The sequence below is a fragment of the Callorhinus ursinus genome, unplaced genomic scaffold (genome assembly GCF_003265705.2).
Source record: "Callorhinus ursinus isolate GAN/ISIS: 27379988/994484 unplaced genomic scaffold, GSC_fseal_2.0 scaffold18, whole genome shotgun sequence".
Lineage (NCBI taxonomy): Eukaryota > Metazoa > Chordata > Mammalia > Carnivora > Otariidae > Callorhinus > Callorhinus ursinus.
The window spans coordinates 18,859,438-18,880,160 of record NW_027397080.1 but is presented as its reverse complement, the minus strand read 5'-3'; the positions used below and the strand labels follow the sequence as shown (position 1 = coordinate 18,880,160).

General features: G+C 41.6%; 1 protein-coding gene across 3 annotated transcripts in view; it reads left to right on the top strand.

The window, feature by feature from the left end:
* Positions 1-690: 690 nt before the first annotated feature.
* RCAN3 (RCAN family member 3) overlaps positions 691-20,723 on the top strand; it is a 44,367-nt gene continuing 24,334 nt past the window's right edge. Inside the window, exons 1-2 of one of the 3 annotated variants that reach the window (XR_012381340.1) lie at positions 691-877; positions 8,258-8,509. Coding sequence is in view for 2 of the 3 variants with exons in the window: in XM_073903169.1 (XP_073759270.1) it covers positions 8,315-8,509 (195 nt within the window). In the remaining variant the exon portion in view is untranslated. Of the gene's footprint in view, positions 878-7,545; positions 7,672-8,257; positions 8,510-20,723 lie in introns of those variants that run through there. The other 2 variants (XM_073903169.1, XM_073903170.1) reach the window with 2 other exon arrangements.

The window sequence follows — 20,723 nt, the reverse complement described above, 5'->3', positions numbered from 1 at the left end:
GGGGGGGGGGGGGGAGGAGGCTGCGGCAGCGGCGGCGGAATCCCAATGCGGTGAAGAGACGAGGCTGCGGAGCTGCACACCCGGTCTACCTAGAGCTCAGCTACCTTCTAGCCGCCGCCTCTCCTCGGGCAATTCAGCACGTCTATAAAAGCTGGCTAATAATGTCCGGTTCGCCGGTCACTGTGAGGTTAAACGGGGTAAAGCTCGCCAAGCCCGCGGCGCACTGTACATAGTAACAGGCGCTCAGTAAATGTCCCTAATACTCCCACTAACTACTCTTGTGGCCGACACATGGGGCTAACCCGAGAAGGAGATAAACTATTTCTGGCTATGGTGGGAGACGAGAAGGGGGCCAAAGATCCTGTCGTCCGGTACCTAAAGCCCCGCTCCAGCGCACCAGCCCCACCGCCCCACAGCCCGGGAACCAACAAACCCAGCCGTGCACTCCAAGGCCGCGCGCGCGGCCCGCCCGGCCCCGCCCCCCTGCCCCCAAGGCCGCGCGCGAGGGGCGGGGCCGCTTCCTGCTGGCGTCCGGGCCCGGCGCGCCCCCGCATGCCGCCGACCTCGGGCGCCTGCGCCGCGCGCACTCCGCCGGGCGAGGGGGAGGGGGCGGGGACACGCGCGCGCGACGCCGGCAGCCCGGCTGGGCCCTGACGCCGCTCCCGCCCCCGGCGAGGCTGCGGCTCCCGCGAGCGTCGAGGGCGTGGCGGCGAGGCTGGGGGCGGCCGGAGCCGCGCGGACTGTATCCCGGCCGCCGCCCGCCGCGTTTCCCCGGGCCGCGCTCCTTGCGGCGCCCCGGCTCCCGCGTAGCCCGTCGGGCCGCCCCGGCCTCGCCCCTGCCCGCCTTCCCTCCTTCCTGCAGCGGCGAAGCGCGCAGGTGAGTCCCCTTCGCAGCGTGCGGCCGGCGCGCGGCTTCTCCCAGCCGGGTCTGCAACCAGCACTGGGGAGCGTGGGGGGGGGCGCGGGGTGCGGAAAGTTAAAGAAAGAAAGATAGAAACAGTCCGCAGATACCCGAGAGAGGTGAGTGTTCTAGTGCCCGAGACCCTAGAGATGCTGCGCGTCCAGGGTCCCGTCCCTCGCGCGCCCTGCGTCTTCTCCGGCAGCTCTGGGGTGGTGCCTCGGAAAACAAAACCAAGGAAATTGTTCTCTCCTGTCCACCACCAGTTTTCTCGGAACAGTTTGACTCTTTGAATAGCTGACAGGCCCAGCTTTCCTGAAGGCAGGAAAGGTGCAGTCGGGAAAACAGGGACGGCCAGGAGTTCGAAGCCCCTCTCCACCCCGTTGCCCCTTGGTAATGCACGATTGGCCATCGCTTTACTCGCTAACTTCGTGAAACTTGTCTGTCTGCTTCCATCTGCTGTCTGGACCGGTAGAGTGATAGTGGTCTGTTTTCAGATTGCTTCACTCCAGCTTCGGTGCAAAATCTGATCATCGCCCTCAGGGATTAGGAGTCTAGTGTAGGGAGCAGGTCAGACCCCTGTTTCAGTGACAAACCAGGATTCGTTAAAGTGTTGTTTTAGTGTAATGTTCAAAGCCAGAAATATTCTCTCCCCTGTATTGAAAATTACCTAGCACACCACGTTTATTTGCACTTTTCATAGAATTCTCTGCATTTCATGGAAGTCTCTGATGTACTCTTTGGTGAGAGAAACAACTGACGTATTTGTAGCTATGATTCAAAATAATTGAAGACTATTTCATTAGCTCTGGTTCACTTTATTTAATTATAAAAAATACAACATTGAGACTCAGGGTATAGATTTTTGTGCCTCACACAAATTTGTAGTTTTTTGACAGGGACATTTTGTTGGTATTGAGGAATTTTTGATGGAGGAAGAAAGGCTTGAGGACTGTGCCCCTTCTTCAGTCATACCGTCAGCTTTACATTTAACTGCCAACGGCAAACCTTTTCTTTCCTGGCATGGGAAGAGATTTCATTGCTATTAGGGAAAACAGGATTTTTCCCCATTATTGAAGTGTAACATTTGTAAAGCTTTGAAACATGTGGGATGTCAGGGGTTACAAATGAAAACACATTTTGTATGGTGCCAGAGGATTTGTTGGTTGAAAGACTTAAGCAAAACATCATGATAAATAGTGTGATTTGGAAATCCATTAGGCATGAAGCCTGTGAAATAAGGGAAGCTCTAAAGTTTCAATACCATTTGTTATTTAGACCCCCCAAAAATCCCCAGAAGGTGGGGGTCAGACAGTGGATCTCCCCTCTCCCTCTAGTATGTAGAGATTCTAGTGAGGGAAAATGCATTATGTACAGCAAAACAAATAGCATCAGTCTTTTATATCTCTACCGTAATAGGTCTTTAAAACCTATTATTTTCATATGTTCCCACAGTTGATTTTGTTGTTGTTGTTGTTTGTTTCTGTTCTCTCTTTCACACTAAGAAATACCACTATTCCTGGTAGAGCACTGAAGCTCAATAATTATAATAGGACCAATTCTAAATTATCTGTGAAAAGAGGGCATAGGTCATTGAAACATAAAAAATACAAAAATCTAATTTTCACCTACTTTAGTTTTGCATCAATTTTTTTTTTTTTGCCACAACTACTAAAAAGCAGTAAAAGTCTACCTATAAGTAGAAAATAAGGAGGGAATAGAAGTCGGAGACTTACATGATAGCCATTCAGGGCCCCCATATTGACAATTCTGAGGGTTTCTTTGAAAAAAGAAATTTAGTCTAAATTCTAATTTAGAAGGTTTTAAAAGGAATTTAGTAGTTCAACAACATCTGTGAGTATTGTCCTTATTTTATATATGAGAAAACAAATAAAAAGCCAAATGACTTACTGCAAGGTTATTCAGCAGGGCACATGTAGAGCTGGAAAGGGAGTACCTGTTTACTTCCAGTATTGTTCAGTAGCATTTTGAATACATCAAAAAATAATAAAGTGCATCTAGCTAAGGCATTTTAAAAGTTCACCAAGTTGAGAAGCGTACTATTTTGAAAAATTATTTTTAAAAAAATCCTGGAGGAGGAGGGATTTACCTTTTCTTGATCAAAACTTAAAATGCAAAGTCAAATGCACATGCCTTACATTTTGCCTTGATGGATTACTTTTGTCACAATGCTCGTAGTAGAGCGGATGGTCATGCTACTTGGAGTTTTCCACTCATTTGATATTTCCATGAAGAAACAATTTGCCAGAAGCCAGCCACAGCTACATTTGCCCTGAGATGATGCTAAACCATGATTAGCACAGACCTTTGCTTACAGAAGCTGGAGGATATTGGGTCAGCCCTTTCTGTTAAACCAGTCAGGATTTCCCTGGGTTAGTAAACTTCAGGACAGCTTGGTCTTGTAATAGTTGGAGTGGAACAGAGTTAGCAACAACTTCAGGACCAACAGTATAGAAACAATGTACTTTTGCAACTTTTTTTTTGTCTTAATAAAACCAAGCTATTTGTTAAATATCAGCAGAGTCACTTTATAAGATGATTTCTTTGCAGATGTGCTAAGATTGTCATTTCCACTGGTTGATTTTGATCATCTCTCTCTTTTTGTTCAAATCTAACTGCATTTATGATATCAGAAAATCATGAACTGGTTGATGATGTTGACTTAAGCTATATCCAAAAAAATGTCCTGGCTTGCCTTCAGCAAGAGAACCATCATCTGAAAGATAATATCTCTAATATTGTGTGCACTGAATTACAACATAAAATTCCATGAAGCCAATAAAAAAGGAACTATGGCCTTTTTTTTTTTTTTCAGCTAGCTGTCTGTTTTTAAATCTTTAAATGTGTTCTTCCTGGAGCCAAATTACTACTGCCAGTGATGGCTCTGAGCTGGTTTCATTGTCCCATCTGCCACTGAACAGTTTTCTTGAAATGATACAAAGTATTCATTGTATTTCTTGTAGCCTTTTTGTTGCTTGGAATTGGATTATTTGGTTATGTATTTTTTTCATTTTATTGTTTTAGTATCTTTTCCACTGATGGTTCTGATATTATTGGCATCCTTTCAACCCAGCAATGCCTTGATGTAGACTGTGCCTATGTAAAAATAATGGTTGAGCACTAATGATATGCAAAGCATTGTTCTGTGCACTTAGCATTTCATCTTTCTGGCATCCTTATTGGTTAAGTGTTATTATTTTATAATTCTATTTTACAATTGAGGAAATGGGAAGGGAAGCAAAATAATTTGCCTAATACAGAGTACTGGGGGAGCTTGAATCTAGAGTTTAAATCTAGAAAATTGATTGTGGAGCCTGAATCGTCCTGAGATATACTTAGAGACTGTTCAGACTTGTTTGCGGTTACTGTGATATTTCATCAATCCATCCTTTTATTTTTTTAATTATTACTATTTTTTTTTTTTTAGAGAGGGAGAGAAAGAGAGAGTGAGGGAGGGGCAAAGAGAAAGGGAGAGAGAGAGTCTTAAGCAGGCTCCACACCTAACACAGAGCTGATGTAGGACTCGATCTCATGACCCTGAGATCATGCCCCCAGCCGAATCTAGAGTAGAGTCAGGTGCTTACCAACTGAGCCACCCAGGCACCCCAAAATCCAATCTTTTAAAGTGGATCAAATATACAGTAACGTGTATGTGAAGAAAATGTAGCAATACTGTAAAGATTATTGAAATATCTTGGGACAAAAGGCACATTATTTAACAATAATCTAAAAAATTTGAAGAGAAAATAACCATAAGGACATTATTGGGATAACTGACAAAATTTGAATATAGATGCTGATTTAGGTAACAGTATTATATCAGTGTTAAATTTCCTGGTTTTGATAATTGTACTGTAGATTGTGTAAGAAAATGATCTTGTTCTTACACAGTGAAACACTTGGGAGTAAAGACAACCATTTGTCTTACTTTCAGTGGTTCAGGGGGAAAAATATATATTTAGAAATAGAATGATTTTAAAAATGGGCAAAAATGTAATTAATTGGTAACTCTGGGTAAAGAGTATACAGGAATTCCTTGTACTATTCTTACTTTTCTGTTTGAAATTTTGTGAAAAGAAAGTTACCCCAAAGTGAAGGTAGAAAACAGGAAATGAAGGTATAACATTCTAAGAATCTTTTTTTTTTTTTTAAGTCAAGTGAGGGATTGTTTCCTGTGCTCTGATTTTTTTTTTTTCTTTTTAGGGGTTGGAGGAAGGATCTTGAAACAAAAAATCTTATCAAAAATAGTTTGATTTTCTCATATTTCCAAATCTACCCATTCAGAACTCCCCAACTTTCCAGCCTCCAAAATACCAGGCACAGTATTTTCCTCACCTCTTTAATGGATTGGAGTGGGGCAAGATTAAAAACATTAGTGCCTCTAAGAGATAAGATATAAAGACAGTCTACTTTTAGTGATATTGAAAGTTGAATTGGGTTGGTTGTATCATTTCCCTGCCTAAAAGCCATCATCAGCATGCTGACATTGACTGGTTTTTATATCAGGACTCTGTAACTCTACTTTCAAGGGAGCTTGGCCCATGCCACTCTTTCTAACTTTGTCTCATGCCACTCCAGCAAATACAGTACCCTCTGGCCACATCAGATCTTTGTGCACACTGATCCGTCCTGCCTTTGTCTATGAACTGTTGACTTTGCCCGGAATGCACCCCATCATCTTTCTCCTGAAATTCTGTTCATCTTAAGTCTCTCCATAACATCCATGGGGAAACTGTCTCTAATCTCAACGCAGAATTAAATTTTCCTTTGTCTGCATATCAGTAGGGTAAACACAGTGCTATCTATCTGCTTTCATTCAGCAGTACTTATTAATTTAGCATATACTGTGAGCCAGAAACTGTGCCAGGGCCTGGGGATTCAAATGCACTCCTGGTCTGGTAGCTGGGAGTGATTCGTACACAAATAGTCATGGATAAGTATGTAACAGAGAAATGAACAAAGTGCTCTGAGAGCTATGAACTCTAAGTGACAACTTAGTCTTGAAGAAAAGATTACAGTGAAAACCCCAGTGAGATACCATTACCCCTCCCCACCCAGGCCCCTTTCCCTATTGGAGACTTCCAGCATAATAATCTAATTAGTGGCATAAAGTTTAAAATAATGATGGTACCTGTGGGCTACCCAGGTAGATATGTGTAATAGCTAAAAATACAAGTCTGGAAGTCAGGAGAGAGAGGTTGAGTCTGGATATATGAATCCTGCAGATCAGTGATTTTCGGTGTGTGGCGGCAGGAAAGAGGTAGAGGCAGATCAGAATTTCTTGGCCTCATGTACTTTTTCCAAGCTCTCCCCTCCCCTTCATTGCCCAAAATTCTGCTCCTGCTCTGGTGACATCCTTCCCAGCTTACAATTCGTTGTGGAAAATGAGAGGCAGTATGGTGTGTGTGAAGCATAGGGTAGGCAGGAAACACAGTGGAGAAGCCCTGGTGGTTAAGTGGTTAAATGCTCGAGTGTGGGTGAAACCGCCCGAGCAGAATGAGATGAGGAGGAAGGAAGGGGATGAAACCTCAGAGAGACGAAGTTGTAGAGGGTAGGTGGAGAAAGAGACAGGTGGTAAGGAGGGAGAGCAGGAAGGACGGAGACCCGATGGCAGAGGTTGCAGGCTGAATGATGGGTGGGCGGCAGTGCCTGGTGCTGCAGATGCAGGCCTGTGAGGCCGGTTTCAGCCCAACGGCAGTGGCACAAGCCCAGTGGCACCGAATTTTCTGGTGACTGCAGTTGAGGAACAGAACACAGCAGAACAGGTTACTTTTTCCAGGGAATTGGTAGGAAAGGTGAAGGAGAGGCAGGCGGAGAGGTAGATGTAGGGGAAGGTAGAATCCACAAGGAAAGGTGTTCTTTTTTTTTAAGATTGAGTGGGTGGGGGTGGGGATCTTGAATAGGTGTGTGGTTACCAAGGAAAAGGAACAGAAGGAGGAGGAGAAATTGAAAGTATAGGAGCTAATTCATGGAACGAGATCCTGTAGGAGTGGTTAGCATTGTGGAGGAGAAGAAATTCTGCTTTGGTGGGGGCTCCTTGAGGTTAAGAACTATTTCTTACTCATTTAATATCCCTAATAATACCTGGCATGCAGTGGGCATTCAGAAAACGTTTACTAAAATGAGTAAGGATTTTACTTTTGGGGATTAATCTTTCCTGATGGGTGTAGTTGAATAATGAAAGGGGAAAAAAAAAAACTTCTGCTGTTTGTAGCCTATCATTAATGTCTGTTGTGTACTCTGTATGAGCAATATATTTACTGCATTGTGTTCTTTGAAATAACATGGAAAATCACAAATGAGGTAGTATAGCTAGTAAAAATCATGATCACTTAATTTTTCTGTGCCTGATTTGTATTTCTTAAATTCCATTTCAGCACCTTGAAAGGTGTTATGCTCAAGGCACTGTGCTTAGAATTCATCAGAGGAGACAGACATGCATATAAAGTCCATATAAGACAGACTGTGTGCCATTATTTAACAGAGGGACACTATCCGCTCCATGCCTTGATTGATTTTTAAATGCTCAGAAAAAGGACATCTCTTTGATTGTTGTCTGTGTCAGATTTTGACTTAAAAAAATTTTTTTTTTAATTTATTTATTTGGTAGGGAGCGGGGAGAGGAAAAGAGAGAATCTTAAGCAGGCTTCTCACCCAGCACAGAGCCTGACACGGGGTTCGATCTCACCACCCTGAGATCCTGACCTGAGCTGAAACCAAGAGTCAGACCCTTAACCGACTGAACCACCCAGGTGCCCTAAATATTTCTAATATTAACAAAGACCTACTTTATATAGAACTTCTGGTTCTGTGGAACTTAATTCTTTGGGAGTATATTCAAAAAGAACAGATTGGTTAAGAAAGGTGAAGTCGTGTCATTGCAGACAGATTTCACGGTACAGATGGTGAATGGATCGTGTGGGTTTTAAAATGCTGCCAGTTTCAGTGTTGTAGACCAAAAACCCAAAACAAATATGTGAAGGCAGTTCTGGTTCACATTTTCCTTCCTACTACTTGTAAACTAGTGTACAGATTCATGCTAGCTCATTTTGTATTGCCCCCCCCTTTTTTTCCCAATTTCCCTAGAAAACTTTTTGCCTTTTTTTGTCATACATCATTGCCAGTGAAATATATCACATAAAATATGCTAAGCAAATCAAATTAGAATATATAGATGTTATTTATGAGGACTGTAATGAATTGATTTAAACTCTGGTTAATCTTTCCTGAATAAAATTGCTTCTGTTGATGAACTGCTGTCTTGAGAATTGACTGAAACAGTATTTGGCCTTCAAAGTCTTATGTTTATGCTTTCTTTCTTTCTTTTTTTAACACCAGATGCCTGGTAGACACCTTAGGACTTTGAAAACGGAAAAGACCTGCTTTTAGGGGATAATGCTGAGGGACACTATGAAATCTTGGAATGATAGCCAGTCAGATCTCTGTAGCAGTGACCAAGAAGAGGAAGAAGAGATGGTTTTTGGTGAAAATGAAGATGATTTGGAAGAGATGATGGATTTCAGTGATCTGCCTACCTCACTTTTTGCTTGCAGTGTCCATGAAGCTGTGTTTGAGGTGCAAGAGCAGAAGGTAGGCTCATATCCTGCCTTCCCCTGCATTTGGTAGCGGGTTCAATGTTTGTGGCTACAGGGAAACAGTGGATTGCTGCTGCCCATTTGCAAAGTTCGTTCCTGGCCCATGACGAGTACAAAAAGCGCGTGTCAAGCTTTAAACAATGCTGCAGCATTTTAATTGTATTTTATGAGAGTACTGGTCTGCAACACATAGCAAGTATTTCACAACCAGTCCTTTCCCACAAATATTTTGAGAAGCACCAGTTTATAGTGAGCTCTGAACCAGGTCTTATGAAGTCCTGATTCATTCATTCATTCAGGTCTGATTAAGTCCTGATTTATTCAATCATTCATTCATTCATTCATTTTTGGAGCCTGTGATTAAGGAAAAGCTAGTGATTTTTATCCTGGCTTCCTATTACTTGGGAGTAAATTCACATAAGCCAGAAGTATTTTAAGCTTTTTTCTGAGGCTAATGACGTAATTAGGACTATTTATCAATTCACTGTAACAATTGTTAACATTTCTTGTATTACTTTCTACAGTTTGGGGGAAAATGATTGAGTTTATTTTTTAAGGTCTACTCTCCTTTAGTTCATTCTTACCTGGAAAGAGAGATTTTGTGTGTGGCTTCTTTTTTTTTTCCATCATGACCTCACAAAAGCCTATAGGTCTTAGTTGTACCAAAGTAAAATATTCTTGTCATTGGTAGAAATTTTGCATGTGCAGAGACTTTTTCTCAACATACCAAACCTAATTTTCTGTCTGTGCACCCAAAGTGTTTTCCTTCCAGTGGCTTTCTTGGAGAAAACTTGATGTGGTTTGACTCACTACATACTGAGTGCCTCGAGTGTGTAAGACACTGTGTCACTTGCTTCCAGGGATAGAGTAGGAATGAAACAGCTTCTACCTCAGGCCAGTTACAGTCCTGCCGTGGAGATGATAAGTAATTGGGAATAAGATGGAATACTAGGGCCTTTAGAGGCACTTGAAAGTACACTGAGGTGTCCGAGGACAGGAGGACAGCCAGCTGGAGTGAAAGATCTTATGGGGAGACGGCATTGGAGAAGAGCGGTGAGCCGGGTAGGAGGTTAGCAGGGAAAGGAAGGGGAATTCTGGCCAGAGGGAACAGAACGAGCCAAGGAGCTGACTCCCGAGAGTGTAGTCACTTCAGGGAGGAGCTCTTGGTGGCTGGTGCACAGGTGAGGCGGAGCCAAAGTGAAGTTAAATCCAGCTGGAAAGGTGAGTGTGGGACATCCTGCAAAGCTTAAGGAGCTGCCTTTCTTCCGGAAATAGTCTTCTGAGCAAAGGGGTGACCATCAGAAGCACGTATTAGGAAGGTCCGCGGACAACGTGTGAAGAGCAGAGCGAGGGGGAAAGATGACCGCCGCCAGTTCTGTACCTTTCAGGTTTGTTTTCATTGGCAAGTGTTGTTTTCTTTCTCAAGGTCAGCCATGATGCCGACCTTTTGAAATCGTCCTTCCTAGTTTTCTCAAAATTTTTAAGAGCTCTACATTTTCGTATAATAATTACATTAACCTTGCCGTTTATTTGTGATCCATGAAAAACCACACGTACTACTAATTTATCTTAAAATTATATTCCTAAGGATTCTTTCTCAAAAAACCTCACAATGGTATCTGTTCCAACTTCTTTTTTTTTTCCCCCCTAGAAAACTAGGAAGTTTTCTTTAACTTGCCAAAGTGGTACGTTCTTGGTTTTCATTTTAAAAAACCATTTGGGATTATATCTAACCTAAATTAAATTGGAAATCATATCAGCAGAAATTCCACTAGCAATTCAATCAGTGGACTTCATGTTATACATAATTCTTAGTTGTGGTAAATTTTATATAAAAGCCTTAATGGTAATATCTGAAACTGCAGAATATTTATTTTATAACTGGAAGTTTGTACCTTTTGGCCACCTTCACCCATTTTGCCACCCCATTCCCCCTGCCCCTGGCAACCACCAGTCTGTTCTCTGTATCTATGAGTTCATTTTGTTTGTTCTGTTTTTTAAATCCCCCATTGAAAGGAGATCATATGGTAATTGCCTTTTTCTGTCTGACTTATTTCACTTAACATAATGCCCTCAAGGTCCATCCATGTTGTCCTAAATGGCAAGATTTGATTTTTTTTTAAATGGCTGAATAGCATTCCATTGTGTGTGCCTGTGTGTATATATGTATGTGTATACATGCACACACGCAGCACACACTACATTTTCTTACCCGCTCATCCATCGATGGACACTTAGGCTGTTTCAATGTCTTTGCTATTGTAAGTAATGCTGCAGTAAACATGGGGGTGCAGGTATCTTTTCAAGTCAGTGTTTTTGTTTTCTTGGGATAAATACCCAGAAGTGGAATTGCTGGATCATATGGTAGTTCTGTTTTTAATTTTTTGAGGAGCCTCCATACCATTTGGCACTGTGATTACCCCAATTTTATTCCCACCAGTAGTGCACAAGGGTTCTCTTTTCTCTACATCCTCGCCTACACTTATCCCGTCTTTTCGACAATAGCCCCTCTAATAGGTGTGAGGGTGATATCTTAACTGTGGTTTTATCTGCATTTCCCTGATGATTAATGATGTTGAGCATCTTTTGGTATGCCTGTTGGCCATTTGTATGTCTTCTTTGGAAAAATGTCTATTCGGGGGGGCGCCTGGGTGGCTCAGCCGGTTAAGCATCTGCCTTCGGCTCAGGTCATGATCCCGGGGTCCTGGGATCCATTCCTGCGTCCAGCTCCCTGCTCCGCGGAGAGCCTGCTTCTCCCTCTTCCTCTGCCTGCCGCTCTGCCTATTTGTACTCTCTCTCTCTGTGTCAAATAAATAAAACCTTCAAAAAAAAAAAGAAAGAAAAATGTCTATTCAGATCTCCTGACCATTTTTCAAATCAGATTGTGTGGGTTTTTTCTATTTAGTTTATGAGTTCTTTATATATTTTGGGTATTAGCTCCTTACCAGAAGTATGACTTGCAACTACTTTCTCCTATTCAGGAGAAATGAATTTTTTTATTCTTTTTATTTTTATTTTGTTATTTTGTTGGTTTCTTCTGCTGTGCAGAAGTGTTTTAGTTTGATGTAGTCACGCTTATTTTTGCTTTTGTTCCTTTTGGTTTTGGTGTCAGATTAAAAAAATCATTGCCAGGACCTGTGACATAGAGCTTATCACCTATTTTTTCTTCTAGGATTTTTTATAGTTTCAGGTCTTACATCAAGTCTTTAATCTGTTTTGAGTGAAGTTTTGTGTATGGTGTAAGATAATGGTTGAGTTTCATTCTTTGTGTGTAGCTGTCCAGTTATCCCAGCACTATTTATTGAAGACACTGTCCTTTTCCCATTGTATACTCTTGGCTCCTTTGTTGGAAATTAGTTGACCATGTATGTGTGGGTTTAATCCCCGCTCTCTATTCTGTCTCATTGATCTGTGTGTCTGATTTTATGCCAATACCATAGTGTTTTAATTATTGTAGCTTTGTAATATGGTTTAAAATCAGGGAGTGTGATCTTCCAGCTTTGTTCTTCCTCAAGATGGCTCTGGTTATTCAGGGATTTTTGTAGTTCTGTACAAATTTTAGGATTCTTTGTTCTATTTCTTTGAAAAATGCCATTAGAATTTTAATAGCGATTACATTGAATTTATAGATTGTCTTGGGTAGTATGGATATTTTAACAATAATGATTCTTCCAGTCCATGAGCATGAATATCTTTCCATTTATTTATAAATTCTTCAATTTCTTTCATTTGTGTCTTGTAGTTTTCAATATACAAATCTTTTACCTGTTTGGTTAAATTTATTCCTACGTATTTTATGCTTTTTGATGCAAATGTAGATGGGATTGTTTTCTTAATTTTCATTTCTGGCAGTTTGTTATAAATATAAGAAATACAACGGGTTTTTGTGTATTGATTTTGTATCCTGCAACTTTACTGAATTTATTCGTTGGTTTTCTTTTTTTTTATTAGTTTTAACGGGATTTTTTGGAAGTCTTTAGGGTTTTCTATGACATGTATATCCTGTCATCTGCAAATAATGACAGTTTTACTTCTTTTCCAATTTGGATGTCTTTTATTTCTTTTTCTAGGCTAATTGCTCTGGCTAGGACTTCCAGTACTGTGTTGAATAAAAGTAGTGAGTGTGGTCATTTTTGTCTTGTTCCTGATCTTAGAGGAAAGGCTTTCACCTTTTCATCATTGAGTGTGATGTTAGCTGTGGGCTTGTCATATATCCTTTATTATGTTAAGGTACGTTCCCTTAATACAGAGCTACAGTAACCAAAACAGTGTGGTACTTATATGTCAATTATATTTCAATAAAAATTTTTAAAAACCATGTGGTTCTGGCATAAAGACAAATATATTGACCAGTGCGATAGAATATAGAGCCCAGAATGAGCCCCGCCACATGTGGTCAAAATGGTTTTCAACAAAAGGTGCTGGTAAAACTGGATATCCATAAGCAAAAGAATGAAGTTGGACCCTTATCTTGTATCTGATAAGAAAACAGAGGGAAAGCTTCTTGACATTGGATTTGGCAATGATTTCTTGGATGTGACACCCAAAGCACAGGCAACAATAGAAAAAATAAGTTGGATTTTATCAGAATTTAAAATGTGTACATCAGAGGACACCATCAATGAAAGGGCAGCCTACAGAATGGCAGGAAATATTTTCAAGTCATATTATCTGATATGGATTAATATCAGATAAAGGATTAATATCCGAAATCTATAAAGAAATCCTAAAACTCCACAACAAAAACCAAACAACTCAGTTGAAAAATGGGCAAAAGACTTGAATAGGCATTTCCCCAAAGATATACAAATAGCCGGTAAGCACATGAAAAGATGTTCACCATCACTAATTATTAGGGAAATTCAAATCAAAATCACAATGAGATGCCACCTCACACCCATTAGGATGGCTACTATCATAGAAACAGAGAAAGTGTTGACAAAGATGTGGAGAAATTGAAAACCTTTGTGCATTGTTGGTGAGAATGTTAAATGGTACAGCTGCTGTGGAAAACAGTGTAGCAATTCCTCAAAAAATTAAGCATAGAATTACCATACGATCCAGCAATCTGCTTTTGGATATATACACCAAGAATTGAAAGCAGGGACTCGAGCAGGTATTTGTGCACAAGTGTTCATAGCGGCATCCTTCACAATAGCCAAAAAGTAGAAACAACCCAAAGGTCCATCAATGCCTAGATGAATAAATAAAATGTGGTGTATACATACAATGGAATATTATACACCCTCAGAAGTGAATGAAATTCTGATACGTGCTATAATATGCATGACCCTTGAAAGACATACTGAGTGAAATAAGAGCCACAAGAGGACAAATATTGTATGATTCCACTTGTATGAGATAGGGCAGTCTGGCTCATAGAGACAGAAAGTAGAATGGTGGTTGCCCGGACCAGAGGGAGTGGGGGATGGGCAGTTACAGTTTAGTGGGTCCATAGGTTCAATTGGGGTTGATGACAAAGTTCTGAAGATGGATAGTGGTGTTTCACAGCAGTGTGAATATACTTAATGCCACTGAATTGTACACTTAAAAACGGTTAAAATGGCAAATTCTGTGTTTTGTATATTTTACAATTGTACATACATTACAATTGTAATAAAAATATGTAAAAAAAATTAAAACATTTTTCTTGAGTTTAACACTTTTTTTTTTTAAGATTTTATTTATTTATTTGAGAGAGAGAGAATGAGAGAGAGAGCACGAGAGGGGGGAGGGTCAGAGGGAGAAGCAGACTCCCCGCCGAGCAGGGAGCCCGATGTGGGGCTCGATCCCGGGACTCCAGGATCATGACCTGAGCCGAAGGCAGTCGCTTAACCAACTGAGCCACCCAGGTGCCCCGAATTTAACATTCTTTTAATATGCTTTTATATATACATATGTATATTATGTGCATATACACACCGGCGCGCATGTGTGTGATCTGTATGAGACACCTCTCTTGCCCCACTTCACATCTTCGTGGCCCCCCTTTTCACTCCAGCTGTTGCTAGAGCAGCCCCCCTGTGCGCAGGTGGAACCTCGCAACCTCTGCTACACCCTGGATAGCATTTCGTCCCGGCGTTTCTCTGCTGCTTGCGTGAGGTGCCTCAGCCATCCTAATGCCGGTGTGCAGAAAGGGAAATGGGAGGGAGTTCACATTCCCACAGGCCAACCCTTGGCCAGTGGGGGACTAAAGCCCGTGAATGAACCCCCCTTCTCCTGCCACGGAAGCCAGCTCTGAGGGTCTTGTCACCGCCTTCTCCGGGCTCCCAGCCAGATCACACCCTGGCTGGCCACCGAGGTGACCGGCTCGATAACAGAACCTGGACAGGAGGTGGACTGGCTTTCCGTCCTTCCCTGTTTCACGGTTACCACTCTGTCCCATGCAGTCACTTCCCCAAACAAGCTCCCTGTGTGCGACCTTTCCTTGGCCTCTGCTCACCCAAGGCGTCCAGGTGAGACACGGGTGAATAACTTCCAAGTTTCGTTATTTCTCTTGTGTGAAGGCACCATCCCAAGCTCTTAAACAAAGGGCAATTTTTAGGTCATTTGAAAAGGATAAAGAGTAACATAAAGAAAACCCATGTACCCACCCAATTTAGCTAATAAAATTTTACTAATATAATTGAACTCCTTGTGTCTCCTCCCACAGATAATCATTATCCACCATTATCCTGAACTCAGTGCTTATGATTTCCCATTCAATTTCAACTTTTTTATTAAGTCTAACCGTATGAAATTGCTGTATTTATAAAGGTCAGATAGTCAAATATTGGTATTTCTTCTGGTTCAACTTAACTGTGTGTGTGTGTGTGTGTGTGTGTGTGTGTGTGTGTGTGTGTATACATGCTATGGTTGACCCTTGAACAACGCTAGGGTTAAGAGCACTGACCCTCCATGGAGTTGAAAACATTGGATTCCCCAAAAATTTAATGACTGATAGCCTGCTGTTGACCAGAAGCCTTCTCAATAACATAAATAGTCGTTATTTATACTTTTTACGCTATTTATACTTTGTATGTTATATGTATTATATGCTGTATTCTTACAATAAAGTGAGCTAGAAAAATGTTATTAAAACCACAAGAAATAAAATACATGTACAGGACTATACTGCATAAAAAAAATCCACGTATAAGTGGACCCACACTTCAAACCCATGTTGTTCAAGGGTCAACTGTATTTTTATTTTTTATTTTTATTTTTTAAAGATTTTATTTAACTGACAGAGACAGCGAGAACGGGAACACAAGCAGGGGGAGTGGGAGAGGGGGAAGCAGGCTTCCCACGGAGCAGGGAGCCCGATGCGGGGCTCGATCCCAGGACCCTGGGATCATGACCTGAGCCGAAGGCAGTCGCCTAACCAACTGAGCTACCCAGGCGCCCCAAGGGTCAACTGTATTTTTAAAATTTTCTATTTGCAATTGATATGATTGTCCATTTGGAAAGGAATTGACATAGAAACTGTCAGAAATAATAACTGAGTTCAGAAAGATTGTAGGATATGGGGTCAATATACAAAATCAACTGTACCGTCTATATGCTAGCAGTAAACATTTGGAAACTGAAATTTAAAAAACATTACCATCTACAGTAGCACCATGAAATGTTGAAGTATAAATCTAAGAAAATATGTGCAGGATCTGTATGCTAAAAACTCTAAAACACTAGAAATACGTCATTTTACATTATTTTAAATTTTATATAAATGGCATATGGTATGAATTCTTTTTTCCCCTCAACATTTTATCTGTAAGATTAATCCATGTTGAAATATGTATTGTTTTGCTTGCTGTCTAATGTCCCATTCTATAAATTTACCTTAATTTGTTTACCCCTTCTTATGTTGGACATTTAGGTTGTTTTTGATAGGTTGCTGTTGCAACAGTGATGTTAAATGTTCTGTATATGTCCTATATATGTTGGGGGGGCAAGGCGGTATAACTAGGACTGATATTGCTGGCTTGTAAGGTTGCATTTCTTCAATCCTAGCAAATACTGTCAAATGGTCTCTAAATTTGCTGTACCTGTTTGCATTCCTACCAGCCATGTAAGACTTCCTCTTGCACCACAGCATCACCAATACATTTTTTTTTTGTAAGTCAAAGGCGCATTTTTTTATTATGTTAATCACCATACATTACATCATTAGTTTCTATTTTCAGAATTTAAGATTTTTGCCAGTCTGGTCATTCACATTTCTACTGCTTTTTAGTGAATTTCTGGATAAACTATAAACGGATGCTTCTCAAACTCACTGCTTAGTGGAGGACCAGGTTTTCCCTCCAAACTCTCACAGACTGATGTTTTCGTAAAATGTACTAATGTCACAGCAATGTAAACTTGCCAAAATGTTTCTAGACACTTCTTCTCAACTTCTCTACTGAGCCTTATCGTGGACTGGTAGCAAAGTTCATGGACTCGCGCTCGGTCCTCAGACCACACACGACAGTATATTATAACATTTAGGGATTTTCAAACTTAGGAGCTTTTGAAATAAAAAAGCTATCTCCACTTACCTTCAGTTATATTTCTGGTTTCCATTATGAATACATTATCTCAAAACCTAGAGTTAAAAAGGACTTTGAATAATTTCATTAGGTAATTTAGGCATCCTGATTATCAGCAATATTAAGATATCACTGAATTATAAGGGGCTTCGCTGTCATGGTCTTAGACATCATTGGTTTACAGATTCCGCATTCTGGCTTGGTGCACATACGCAGTGTCTATTGAGCACTGTAACAGCCACGTTTATTATAGGTCCTAGGGAGACCATGGTGAACAAGGTGCCAGCCCTTGTGGAGCATAGGGAGAGGAAAATTAACACGCAAGCAAGCGAGTAAGCAGTTCCGATATAATATGTACTGTGAAGAAAATAAAATAGTAGAGGGATAGGGAGTGACTTGATGGGTGGTCATTTTTAATGAGCGTGGTCAAGGCAGACCTGTCTGAAGAAGTGGCATTTGAGCTGAGACCTGAGAAACCTGAATGATGAGAAAGAACCAGTATAATATTGAGTCATCCTTGGCTTCCTATAATTTAACTGAAATTTGTCCTACCATCATTCAAATAACTTTTCTCTAATGTGTACATAGAGTCAAAATGCCTTCTAGTTTACCTTTATCAACATATAAAGGCACCTATCCTGCATCAAAGATTTTTTTTTTCCCCAATAATCTCATTTCAGTTGGGAAAGCTCTGCCATTCCCCAAATCAAGGCAGGACTCAAGGCTCTTGGATTCTAAGAAACAGCTGGATTACCCATGTGTGGATGTTCCTAATCTGTCCAAAGCAGGGCTCCCGTGGGTGCAGAGAACTCAGGAGTGAACCAGCTCGGGAATGGGTACGTGTGTCACCACCACACGGCCTGGCCCAGAGCCCAGCTTTTGAGCTTGCTGCACATTAAGTATGTGCTGAATAAGACTGGGAGCATCATCTACGGGGTCAAGATACCAATACTCCCCAACATTTATGTTGAAGCTTCATAAACTAATTTTGGTAACCATGTCCTTTCTATTTTCCTAATCTGATTGACATTCCATTTTTACAAGTTTTATAGATGAGATAAGGGCAGCAGAACATGTCTAACATGTATGTATGTGTATGTATGTGTGTATATATATATAAATAAGTAGATGCACAATTAAAATATATTGGGAGTACATATCAAAATATCTTTACTGGTTTGGGAGTACAAAGAACTTTTTTTTTCCTGAACCGTTTTGAGGTTAAGTTGCCAACAATGATGGCCATCACCCCAATACGACAGTATGTGTTTCCTGCAAACAAGGGCCTTCTCCTAGCAGAAGACACAAAATTCAGGAAATTAACACTGGCATATTACACCCTTCTCATCCTCAGGGCCCCATTCAAGATTTGCCAGTTGTCTCAATAATGTCCTTTATATCAAAAAAATCCAGTTCCTTTTGAACCATTGCATTTAGATGTCAGACGCCTTTAGTCTCCTTCAGTCTGGGAGGATTTCTCGTCTCCCCTGGTCTTTCTTGGTGTTCACGCTCAAAGATTATAGGTGGGTTATTTTATTGCATGTCTCTCAATTTGGGTTTGTGGGATGTTTGCTCGGGATTAGATTCAGGTTGTGCGTCTTTGGCAGGAATATCACAGAAGTGATGCTCTTGTCACTACATCCTGTCAGGTGGTGACATTTGACCTACTCCCAACAAAATTCACTTGGAGCCCTTGACTAAGGTGGTGTCTGCCAGGTGTGGCCACTGTCAAGTTACTCTCTTTCTCCTTGTAATTAATAATTATTTTGCGGGAGGTATTTGTAAATGTCCTATTTCCCCATCAGAGTTTTAACATAACCATTTATTTATACCCGTACAGTTCATGATTTCCGATCTTCTTCCTTGGTCATTACCTGTTAACTGTCATGACTGTGATTTGTCCCTGGTTCAGCCAGTGGTGGCCCCTTCAAGATGGCTTCTGTGTCTCTTTGACACGTACGCGTCATTCTTTGTGTACACCTTTAAACTCTGAAACACAACACGATATTCCAGAATTACCTTGTACCTTGCCTGCCCCAGCCCTAGATCCAGCATTTCTCCAAGGAGCCCTGACTCCTTCCAGCGGAGAATGGTATTTAGAAACCAGGATATGCGTGCGAGTTAACTATCACTGTCCCTGGGCATCTTGGTGGACGTAGCCAGGAAATATCTAGATACATGCATATGTGTGTTTCTAGTTATACTTCCAACTCCAGTCTAGCACTAAAGAATTCATTTCTAGTTTTCTCCCATTCCACGTTTTTAACTCCTATTTGACAGAAAACTAGCTTCCATTATCTTATTATTTACTTATGCAGTCGCTCTCTCTGCATGTAACTGCCACCATCCACCGTCTTTCCCATGTGGACGCCCTCCTTACACTCCCTGTGTTCCAGTGCCCTGCACCCAAGCCCCCCACATGAAAGTCCTCTGCACCCCACCCAGGTTCTGATAGTCCCACAGTGCCATCCTCACCCTGCTTGGGATCCAGTATGCTGTGCTGGGCCACCCTCCCACACAGACACACCCTGACCCCACTGGGGTGCCACGACCCTACACTGGATTGCCTCCCTGTGCAGACCTCCCTCCTTACCCTTCTCCCTTCACTTGGGCTTCGACGCCCTGTCAGCCTGCCCCTTTGCTGAGATACCTTTCCTCTCCCCCTGCTCTGGGCAGTCTTCCCACACGGGCACCCTCCTCAGCCCCCTGAGCTCGCACGCCCTGTGCTGGGCTGTCCCTCATGGGCACACTGTCCTAACCCTGTTGGGTTCTGGCGCCCAGCCTGCCTCCCAGGTGGCCTGCCTCCCAGATGGCCACCTTCTTCACCCCACTGGGACTCTGACACCCTGCTCAGGCCACTGAAGCTCTCTGCTCCCCATCAGCATAGACACACCTACTTTACTTGGCTTTGCCTAAAAGCTTCTAGACTAAATGTTCAGCAAGAAGAAGGCTACCTTTTTCTTTTTAAAGAACAAATAACACACATAAGTTCCTTCCCATGGCTGTTTGCGACATTCTTTCAAGTTTACATTGTCTTTGGAAGCATGGGTCTCTTTCAAAATGATCTTCACCCTCTAATGTCCTTGAAGAAAACACCACCAGAAAACAAACTTGTACTGGAACAAATCACAATAGTACGTGGTCCTTGTTGTAGCCTCAGCACCTAGGGTAGGACCAGCCTTATTGAATGAGTGAGTGTGATGAACAGCGAGGAAGAGTCTAGGTGGAGGTCACATGGGCAAGCCTAGGGATGGAACATTCTTGATCTTTGTGCATAACTGACCTCGATTAAAGAGAATCCTGTTTTTCTGCTTCACATTTTCCTTCTGTACTTTAATAACTTCATATCAGCCATTTCCATTTGTTTTAAATGGCTTTTCATTCCCCTGTGCTAGCTTGGCACCATGAACACATGCATAGCAAAGCATTTTCAAGGCCATCCCCAAACAGTTAATTTTAAGAAATAGCAAACAAAGCAAAAAGATAAAGCCAGGGAAATGAAAACTATGTATTTTTTCAATATAGAGAATTCTGCTATAACTACAAAAAAAAAAAAATTTCCTGCTATTCTCGCCCTCAGCTCAAGTCCCATGTTCATAGCAGAATAACCCAAGTTCCTCAGTGTCATAACAGAGAACCAGCGGTCTCTGCTTCGAAGGGTCAGGGGGTCAGGTCAGGCTCAGAAGATCCCAAGAAGAC